Source organism: Moschus berezovskii, chromosome 4 (genome assembly GCF_049115385.1).
Source record: "Moschus berezovskii isolate FMDL1 chromosome 4, NW_MosBer_1.0, whole genome shotgun sequence".
Taxonomy (NCBI): Eukaryota; Metazoa; Chordata; class Mammalia; order Artiodactyla; family Moschidae; genus Moschus; species Moschus berezovskii.
In genome coordinates this window covers 1,117,393-1,128,844 of record NC_142463.1, presented here as the reverse complement: position 1 = coordinate 1,128,844, position 11,452 = coordinate 1,117,393, and the positions used below count along the sequence as shown (strand labels likewise).

General features: G+C 45.0%; 1 protein-coding gene across 1 annotated transcript in view; it reads right to left on the bottom strand.

The window, feature by feature from the left end:
- Window positions 1–610: 610 nt before the first annotated feature.
- Window positions 611–11,452, bottom strand: part of ANKMY1 (ankyrin repeat and MYND domain containing 1) — a 57,639-nt gene continuing 46,797 nt past the window's right edge. Inside the window, exon 18 of the mRNA XM_088835040.1 lies at window positions 611–888. Coding sequence (XP_088691166.1) covers window positions 851–888 — 38 coding nt within the window. The 3' untranslated portion in view covers window positions 611–850. The remainder of the gene's footprint in view (window positions 889–11,452) is intronic.

Here is an 11,452-nt window from a genome sequence, read left to right as displayed (position 1 = left end):
ACGCACACATCCGGACACGTCCAGGAAACTTCCATTACCAGTTCCTGCAGAGCAGCCTCAGAGATAACCTGGAAGCCGCAGCATGGGGGGACCAGCGTCCTCCCGTAGCTGGGCCTGGCCCGACATCCTGATGGTCCCGTCAGCCCCCAGCGCCACAGAGAGAGCCCTGCCTAGCTGGCACCTCTCACCAGAGCAGGGACCTCTGCCCAGCTGCCCTGCCTGCCCAGGCAGAGTTCTGCACAACCCGAGTGACACCGCCAGCCCCGCACTTGCACCCCCATGCGCCCCCTGCAGTCCCAGTGGGGCAGCCTCTCTAGCGTCATACCACATATGGGCCCCAGACCTCAGCCAGAGGCTGCAGCAGAGGCACGAGCCACTGACGGTGACTTTATTCAGGTGTCACTGCCCACACTGGCTTATTGTGCAAGCATTCAACAAAGCTTCTTGGTCATCGGGGTCCTGTAGCACCAAGGGCCCCCAGCCCGGGGAGGGGCGGGGCAGCAGACTCTGGGAGGAGGAGGTGGCTCCTCGGAGGGAGACCTGCAGGGTGTGGCCCAGGCTTCTGTGGACCCCGCCGGGCAGTGTGGGGTGCTCACCTGCCCGCCCTTGGTCAAGTCCTGACAGGCCCCTGAGCCCACTGGCCCAGCTCCTCCCCAAGGCCGAGGTCGCTGTGAAGGCCTTCTTCCCTTGGCAGGCCGGGACGAAGCCTCAGGGGGCTCTGGGAGCCCTGTGCAGTCAGCGGGGCGCCCAGATGCTCACTCGTGACTTTATGTGGAGTATGATATGCGGCATCTCGACTTGCATGACAGCTTCCAGGCCTCAGACTCCTGGGGCTCGTTGCCAAGTTGCTTCAGGGGTTTTTTACAAACGTCATTGGGTCCATTTTTCCTGTCAGGGGAAAGGAGGGCACAGGTAAGGCAGTGTCCAGCACGGGACAGCCCCAGGTCAGGAGGGGAGAGGCTGTGCTTGCCCCTGGGGGTTTCTCTGCCTTGTCCCTGGAGCACTGGGCCCTCCCTGCCCTGGGTCAGGCCTGGGGCTGCCCTTGAGCTCCCAGGCCATGTGCCAGTCAGTGAGAGGCTCCCTCCTTGCCTCCTGGTACCTGTTCATTTCTCGTGGGATCTGGAAGTCACAGATCCTCATCCACGCTGATGGGTGCAGAGTAGCCAGCACCTCAGAGCCACCTGTGCGTGGTCTGGGCACGGGAACACACTCAGGCACGCGTGTGTACACACACACGCAGGAATGCATTCTCCACTCCCCTCCAGGTGACACACAGCATTCCTTTACCTGGAGACAACTCCTCTGCCTAGAAATGATGACTATCACCAACAGTGATGCTACTCAAATTCTGAATGGAGAACTGACTCCAACCCTAAGTCCCTAGTGAACAATGGAAGGATTAGAACCAGGAGGTCTGTGTCCCTATGAGAAAGCGAAGACGGGGCATGTGGGTGGGACCCTGGGGGACCCCCAGCAGATGCCCCTGCACAGCAGGGACTTCTTCCAGAGAGGCCCCAGCCCTCTAAAGTGAGACCTGTGTGCGCGTTTAGTCGCTCAGTTGTGTCTGACTGACCCCACGGACCGCAGCCTGCCAGGCTCCCCTGTCGATGGGGACTCTCCAGGCCAGAATACTGGAGTGGGTCGCCATTTCCTTCTCCAGGGGATCCTCCAACCCAGGGATCAAACCCAGGTCTCCCGCATGGCAGACAGATTCTTTACCATCTGAGAGCCACTGGAGAGGCCAAAGCGAAACCTCCATGACCCTATTTCCCTTCTTCCTGTATGTGGCCTAAAAAATAACAAGAACCTTCCCAGTTTCTATTATACCACAAACCAATTTCTATACCCGACCTGGGAAAACAGAGAAAAACACCAGCAAGAAACTTATCAAAATTCTCAAAATATGCACCAGCATCTACCTGGGGAATCAGACCCACTGGCCCAAGATGAGAGTAGCAGGAAAGAGGGGTAAGTATTCAGAAACGTCTAGTTTGAAGAAGCCACAGCAGCATGGTAACTGCCGAAACGACCACCTTCCTGGCAGACACGTCAAAATGTTGGGCAAAATCAATATTCACTAATATAAAGTCAATAGCCACCTGAAGTCACAGGGGAGCTAAGTCCCACACACTTAAAAAAGCTGTATGGCTATAGTGAGTGTGTGCATGGATATCAGATGCGGAAATACCTCCTTCAGGGCATCACAGGTGTGGAGCTGGCAGCCCTGTGTGGCCCGGACTGTGGAAGGAAGAAAAAGTTCTCCCTATGGGCAGAGGGGCCAGGAAAGCTTTGCTGCCAGGGCTCTGAGCAGAAGCGTCTCCCAGGAGTGTGGGCATCCCACTGGTTCTCAGCTGACAGTGGAGAGGAGCAGATAGGAAAGAACCCATAGAATTCGCCCAGTGTCAGGCAGAATGTGATTCCTCCCTTGTGGGGAGAGGGAACAGAAAATCCCCAGTGACAGGAGCTCAGGTTTTTAAATTCCAACATGCCAAAACATACCAGCAGAGAGCACCCCAAGAACATCAGGTATTAGGGAAACCAGCACAGTGGATCAAGTGTGTGCAGCAGCTGGCACACCCCAGAAGACGCGGCCGTGCTCAGTGCAGACCCAGCTCTGCCGCCTAAGCCGCTGGCACACAGGGCACGAGCTCCCACACGAGGACGTGCCTTCAAAGCCGGCACAGATTTTGCATAACGTCGTAGAGACAGAGAAAGCCAAACAAACTGAGGAGACAGAGGAACGTGTTCCAAATAAAAAGAGGAAACCCCAGGTGGAGAAAGACCCTAAAGAAACACAGACAAGTAATTCACCAGACAAAGAGCTCAAAGTAACAGTCCAGAGAACTACTGACCAAACTTGGGAAAAGAATCCAGGGACACAGTGAGAACTTCAACAAAGAATTAGGAAATACAAAAAGAAGAAAACCAACCAGAGCAAAAGAAGACACTGAAATGAAAATCACACTACAGGGAGCCAACTGCAGACGAGCTGATACAGAAGAACACGTAGTCATGGGGATCACCCAATCAGAACAGCAGGAAGAAAACATTTCTCTTAAAATGAGGACCGTTTAAAGAACCTCCGAGACACATCAAGCATACTAACATTCACATCGTAGGAGCCCCAGGAGAGGAGAGAAAACGGGGCAGAAGAGGTATTTGATAAAATAAGGGCTGAAAACATCCCTTTCCTGAAGAAGGAAACATATCCAGGTAAAGGTCTCCGAGGGTCCCGAACAAGATGAACACGAGGGACACACACCGAGACGTCCCGTAAGTAAAGTGGCAAAACGCGACGGTAAAGAGAGGACTTTAAAGGCAGCAAAAGAAAAAGAGTCGCAAACAAGGGAGCCTCCCAGGCGTCAGCTGACGTCTCATCAGAAACTTTGGAGGCCGGAAGGGAGTGATGTGATGTATTTAAAGTATTGGAAGGGAAGACCTACAACCAAAGACACTCTATCCAACACGATCAGCATTCAGAACCGAAGAAGAGCTCCTCAGACAAGCAAAAACTAAGAGTCTGTCACCACGGAACTAGCCTTACAAGAAATGTTAAGGAGCCTTCTTTAATCAAAAGAGAAAAGGCCATAAAAAGAAATAAGAAAATCAATGAAGGAAACATATTTCGCTGGAAAGGCAAGTGTGTAGTAAAGGCAGTGGATCAGCCACTTAAACTCTAAGCTAGTACGAAGGTTAAAAGACAAAAATCATAAAGTTAACTACATATAACTGCAATAAGGACTTGAGAGATACACATAAAGATGTAAAATATGACATCAAAACATAAAATTGTGGAGTGGGGGAGTAAAAACATATAGTTTTCAGAATGTGTTTGAATTAAAATGATAATCAGTCTAAAACAAATTAGAGATATAGATAGATATAGACACAGTTATATAGAGACATATATGAACCTCCCAGTAGTTGCAAAGCAAAACCCTACAACAGATACAGACAAAAAAGAGAAAGGAATGCAAACATAACATTAAAGAAAGGTATCAAATCACAAGGGGAGAGAAAGACTCAAAAAAGGGAAGATCAGAGAAGAATGACAGAAACAACTAGAAAATAACAGAGTGGCAGTAAGTACACACCTGTCACTACTCACTTCCATTAAAAAGACATTACATAGCTGAAAGTGTGTTTTTTTAAAAAAAAACTATCCGTACGCTGCCCATAAGAGATTCATCTCAGAACTAAAGACACACAGTCTGAAAATGAAAGAATGGGAAAAGGTGTTCCTTGAAGACAGATACAAAGGGACGGGTGGGGCAGTAATACACGTATTAGACAAGACAGAATTTAAAGCAAAGTCTGCAAGAGAAGGCAAAGAAGGGCACCATACAATGATACAGCAATTATCCCAAGAACAGGATACAACGTTCATCAACCATATGCACCTGACACAGGAGCGCCTGAACTGTATAAAGCAAATATTCAGACAGAAAGAGAAAACCTGACAGGAATACCTGACATACATCAACAGACTGTTCATCCAGACAGAAAATCAATAAGGGAACAAGGGCCTTAAATGACACACTAGGCCAAAAAGACTTGATAGATGTCTATTGAACATTCCATCCCCAAATAGCAGAATACACATTCAAGTGCATGGGGAGCATTCTCCAGGATAGATGACATGCTAGGCCACAAAACCAGTCTCAACAGATTTATGAAGACTGAAATCTTATGGAGCATCTTTTCTGAACACAGTGGTATGAAATTAGTTCTCTATCACAGGAAGAAAGTGGGTAAAAGTCCCGGAGACTGATCGACATGCTACTGAAAAAAAGAGTCCATGAAGAAATCAAAGATAAAAAGCACCTCAAAATGAATGAAAATAGAAACACAACTTTCCAAAATCTGTGGACTGAATCAAAGCAGTTCTGAGGGAAATTTATGGCAACATCAGCCTCCGTTGTTCAGTCACTAAGTCCTCTCCAAATCTTTGCAGACCCATGGACTGCAGCACACTAGGCTTCCTGTCCACCACAATCTCCCGGAGTTTGCCCAGACTCTTGTTCACTGAGTTGGTGATGCCATCCAACCATCTCATCCTCTGTCTCATCCCCTTCTCCTCCTGCCCTCACTCTTTCCCAGCATCACAGTCCTTTCCAAGGAGTCGGCTCTTCACATCAGGTAGCCAAGTACTGGAGCTTCAGCATCAGTCCTTCCAATGAATATTCAGGGTTGACTGGTTTGATCTCCCTGCTGCCCAAGGGACTCTCAGGAGTCCTTCAGCACCACAATTCAAAAGCAGCAAATATTTGGGGCTCAGCCCTCTTTATGGTCCAACTCTCACATCTGTACATGACTACTGGAAAAACCACAGTTTTGACTAGAAGGACCTTTGTTGGCAAAGTAATAACTGTGCTTTTGAACATGCTGTCTAGGTTTATCATAACTTTCCTTCCAAGGAGCACCTTTTAACTTCATGGCTGCGGTCACTGTCCACAGTGATTTTGGAGCCCAAGAAAGTAAAATCTGTCACTGTTTCCACTTTTCCCCTCCTATTTTCCATGAATTGATGGGACTGGATGCCATGATCTTAGGTTTTATAATGTTGCATTTTAAGCTAGCTTTTTCACTCTCCTCTTTCACCCCCATCAAGAGGCTCTCAAGTTTCTCTTCATTTTCTGCCATTAGAGTGATACCTTCTGCAATATCTGAGGTTGCTGATATTTCTCCTGGCAATCTTGATTCCAGCTTGTGATTCATCCTGCCAGGTATTCTGCATGATGTATTTTGTATATAAGTTAAATAAGCAGGGTGACAACATACAGCCTTGACATACTCCTGTCCCAATTTTGACCAGTCCATTGCTACATGTCTGGTTCTAACTGCTTCTTCTTATCCTGCAAAGAGGTTTCTCATGAGACAGCTAAAGTGGTCTGGTATTCCCATCTCTTTAAGAATTTTCCACAGTTTGGTGTGATCCACACAGTCAAATGGAGCACATGTAAATGTTTTTCTGGAATTCTTTGCTTTCTCTATGATCCAAGGAATGTTGTCAATTTGATCTCTAGTTCCCCTGCCTTTTCTATATCCAGCGTGTACATCTGGAAGTTCTCAGTTCACATACTGTTGAAGCTTAACTTCAAGGATTTTGAGCATTACTTTGCTAGTATGTGAGATGAGTGCAATTGTGTGGTAGTTTGAACATTCTTTGGGATTGGAATGAAAACTGACCTTTTCCAGTCCTGTGGCCACTGCTGAGTTTTCCAAATTTGCTGGCATATTGAGTGCAGCACTTTAATACCATCATCTTTTTGGATTTGAAATAGCTCAGCTGGAATTCCATCACCTCCACTAGCTTTGTTTGTAGTAATGTTTCCAAAGGCCCTTGACTTCACACTCCAGGATGTCTGGCACTAGGTGCGTGGCTACCCAGGTCATTAAGACCTTTTTTACTAGTTCTTCTGTGTACTGCTGCCACCTCTTCTTAGTCTCTCCTGCTTCTGTCAGGTGCTTACCTTTCTGTCCTTTATTGCGCCCCTCTTTGCATGCAGTGTTCCCTTGATATCTCTCTCCAGTTTTCTTGAAGAGATCTCTTCCTGATTCTATTATTTTCTCCTATTTCTTTCCATTGTTCACTTACAGCTTTCTTCTCTCTCCGTGCTGTTCCCTGGAGCTCTGCATTCGGTTAGGTATAGCTTCCCCTCTCTCCTAGGCTTACAGCTTTCTTCTTTTCTCAGCCATTTGTAAAGCCTCCTCACACAAACACTTTGCCTTCTTGCATTTCTTTTTCTTTGGGATGGTTTCGGGTCACTGCCTCCTGTACAGTGTTATGAACCTTTGTCCGCAGTCCTTCAGGCACTCTGTCTACCACATCTAATCCCTTGAAGCTATCTGTCACCTCCAGTGCATAATCATAAGAGATTCGATTTAGGTCATATCTGAAGGGCGTAGTGGTGTTCCTCACTTTCTTCAACTTAAGTCTGAATTCTGCAATAGTTCAGTCGCTCAGTCGCGTCCGACTCTCCGTGAGCCCATGAACTGCAGCACGCCAGGCCTCCCTGTCCATCACCAACTCCCAGGTCCACCCAAACTCAGGTCCATTGAGTCGGTGATGCCATCAACCATCTCACCCTCTGTCATCCCCTTCTCTTCCTGCCTTCAATCTTTCCCAGCATCAGGGTCTTTTCAAATGAGTTGGCTCTTCGCATCAGGTGGCCAAAGTATTGGAGTTTCTGCTTCAGCGTCAGTCCTTCCAATGAACACTCAGGACTAATCTTTAGGATGGACTGGTTGGATCTCCTTGCAGTCCAAGGGACTCTCAAGAGTCTTCTCCAACACCACAGTTCAAAAGCATCAATTCTTCGGCGCTCAGTTTCTTTAAAGTTCAACTCTCACATCCATACGTGACTACTGGAAAAACCATAGCCTTGACGAGATGGACCTTTATTGACAAAGTAATGTCTCTGCTTTTTAATATGCTGTCTAAGTTGGTCATAACTTTCCTTCCAAAGAGTAAGAGTCTTCATGGTGGCAGCCACCATCTGCAGTGATTTTGGAGCCAAAAAATAAAGTCAGCCACTGTTCCTACTGTTTCCCATCTATTTGTCATGAAGGGATGGAACCGGATGCCATGATGTTAGTTTACCGAATGTTGAGGTTTAAGCCAACTTTTTCACTCTCCTCTTTCACTTTCATCAAGAGGCTCTTTAGTTCCTCTTCACTTTCTGCCATAAGGGTGGTGTCATCTGCATATCTGAGGTTATTGATATTTCCGGGAATCTTGATTCCAGCTTGTGCCTCTTCCAGCCCAGCGTTCCTCATGATGTTCTCTGCAATAAGGAGTTCATAATCTGAGCCAGAGTCAGTTCCAGTTGGCTCCACCCAAAGAAACAACAAACAAAAAAACCTCTCAAATAGACTACCTAACTTTCCAGTTAAAAGATTAAAAAAAGAAGACCAAACTTAACAGAAGGAAGGAAATAATAAAGATCAGAGTTCAAATAAATAAAATAGACACCAAAAAGTGTTAGAAAGGATCAATAAAAATAATAACTGGTTTTTTTGAAAAGATAAAATTGATAAACCTGTAGCCAGAATTATCAAGGGAAAAAAGAGTGGCCCAAGTTTTAAAACTTAGAAATGAAAGAAAAGTTACAACCAATATCTCAAAAATACACACCGTCATATGGAAATACTATGAACAGTTATATGCCAACAAATTGCACATCTTAGAAGAAATGGCTGAGTTCCTTGAAACACAGTCTTCCAAGACTGAATCAGGAAGAAACAGAAAATCTGACCAGACTGACTACTAGTAATGAAGCTGAGTCAGCACTTTTAAAACTCCCAATAAATAAAATTCCAGGGCTAAGTGACTTCACAGGTGAATTCTATCAAACATTTTAAAAAGTGGTAACACCTGTCCTTCTCAAACTATTCCAAAAAAAGGAAGAGAAGGGAACACTTCCAAACTCATTCTATGAGGCCAGCCTCACTCTGATATCAAAACCAGACAAACTCACTATAAAAATAGAAAATTACCAACTAATATCCCTGATGAACAAAGATGCAAATAGTCTCAACAAAATATTATCAAATTGAATTCAACAGTAAATTAATATGATGATACATCATTATGAAGTGGGATTTATTCCAGGGATGCAAAAATGGTTCAATATACTCAAATCAATCAACATGAAACACCACATTAGCAAAACAAAGGATAAAAATCACGTGGTCATCTCAATAAATAACTAACAAAAAAAGCATCTGACAAAATTCAATACCCATTCGTGATTTGAAAAAAAAAACAAACGCTCTACAAATTTGCTACAGACAGAATGTACATCAACATAACAAAGACCATTTGAGACAAACTCACAGATAACATCAGAGTCGACGGTGAAAATCCAAAAGCTTTTCTTTTAAGATTAGGAACAAGACAAGGATGCCTGCCCTCACCATTTCCATTTAACACAGTATTGGAAGACAGGGCGCTCAGACAACAAAAGGCATCCAAACGGGAGGAAAGAAGGGAAACTGTTGCTATTTACAGATGACTCGATACTACACAGAGCAAAGCCTAAAGACTCCACCAACAAACCACTAGAAATACTATAATAAATAAATTCAGTAAATTTGCAGCATACAAAATTAACATTCAGAATTCTGTTGCTTTTCTATACCCTAATAATGAATTATCAGAAAGAGAAAATAAGAAAACAATCTCACTTACAATCAAGTCAGATAAAATAAAGCTCCTAGGAATAAATGCAACCAAGAAAGTAGAACACCTGTCCTGTGAAAACTGTAAGACACTGGAGGACGCTGAAGACCATACACACAAACGGAGGGCTGTCACGTGCACATGGATTAGTAGAGTCAATGCTGCTGAAACAGCCACACAACCCAAAGCATTCTACAGACTCAGTGCAAGCTCTATCAAATACCGATGACTTTTTTTTTTTCACTGAAATAGAGAAAATGATTCCAGAATGTGTATGGAACCATAAAAGACTTCAGACAGCCAAAGCAATCTTGAGAAAGAAGAAAGAAGTCACACATCTTGATTTCAAACTCTATTACAAAGCTATAATAATCAAAACAGAGGGGTACTGGCACAAAAACAGACACACAGATAGTGGAGCAGAAAAAGGAGCCCAGAAATAAGCCCACTCACACATGGTCAACTAATCTACAACAAGGAAGGAAAAAATATGATAGGGGAAAGACAGACTCTTCAATAAGTGGTGTTGGGAAAACTGGGGAGCTACAGGTAAAATCATCAAACTGGACCACTGTGTCACACTGTACACAAAAAGAAATTCAAAATGGACTAAAGACTTGAAAGTTAAGACCTGAAACCATACAACTCCTAGAAGAAAACACAGGCAGTATTGTCTTTGATATCATCACCCTAAACAATATTTTTATGGATCTGTCTCTTCAGGCAAAGGCTTTTAAAAAAGCATAAATAATCAAATGGGACTTCAGTTCAGTTCAGTTGCTCAGTCACGTCTGACTCTTTGCGACCCCATGAATTGCAGCACACCAGGCCTCCCTGTCCATCACCAAATCCCGGAGTTTACCCAAACTCATGTCCACAGAGTCGGTGATGCCATCCAGCCATCTCATTCTCTGTCATCCCCTTCTCCTCCTGCCCCCAACCCCTCCCAGCATCAGAGTCTTTTCCAATGAGTCAACTCGTCGCATGAGGTGGCCAAAGTATTGGAGTTTCAGCCTCAGCATCAGTCCTTCGAATGAACACCCAGGATTGATCTCCCCCAGAATGGACTGGTTGGATCTCCTTGCAGTCCAAGGGACTCTCAAGCATCTTGTCCAGCACGACAGTTCAAAAGCATCAATTCTTCGGCGATCAGCTTTCTTCACAGTCCAACTCTCACATCCATATATGACCACTGGAAAAACCATAGCCTTGACTAGACGGACCTTGGTTGGCAAAGTAATGTCCCTGCTTTTTAATATGCTATCGAGGTTGGTCATAACTTTCCTTCCAAGGAGTAAGCGTCTTTTAATTTCCTGGCTGCAATCAGCATCTGCAGTGATTTTGTAGCCCCCCAAAATAAAGTCTGATACTGTTTCCACTGTTTCCCCATCTATTTCCCATGAAGTGATGGGACCGGATGCCATGATCTTTGTTTTCTGAATGTTGAGCTTCAAGTCAACTTTTTCACGCTCCTCTTTCACTTTCATCAAGAGGCTCTTCAGCTCTTCCCTTTCTGCTGTGAGGGTGGTGTCGTCTGCGTATCTGAGGTTATCGAGCTAAGAAGCCTTTGCGAAATGAAGGTGAAGAGGCCGCCTACTGAGCAGGGGAAGACATTTGCAAACGACGTGTCTGATGGGGCGTTACTGCCCAAAACAAGTGAACAGCTCAGACACGTCAATATATTTTTTAAAAAACCAATCTGATTTTAAAATGGGCAGAGGACCTGAATAAGCATGTTTCCAAAGACAGACAGACAGACGGCCAACATACACATGGAAAGACGCCCAACATCACTGACCATCAGGGAAATTCAAATCAAAAACTCTGTGAGATACCACTTCACACCTGTCAAATGGCCATCATCAAAAAGACAACAAATAACATGTGTTGGCAGGGATGAGGAGAAAACAGAACACTCAGGCAGTGTTGGTGGGAATGGAAATTGGTGCAGCCACTATGGAAAACAGCATGGAGTTCCCTCCAAAAATTAAAAACAGAACTATCATACAATCTATCAATCCCGCTTAGGTATTTATAATTCAAAGAAAAGGAAAACACTAATTTGAAAAGACATATGCACCCCAATGAAGTTGGGAAAGATTGAAAGCAAAAGGAGAAGAGATGGCAGCACGGACTCGGTGGACGTGAGTTTGAGCAAGCTCCAAGGAGTTGGCGATGGGCAGGGAAGACTGGTGAGCTGCAGTCCACGGGGTGGCAAAGAGTTGAACACAACTTATCAACTCAACAATGACAAAACACACCACTATT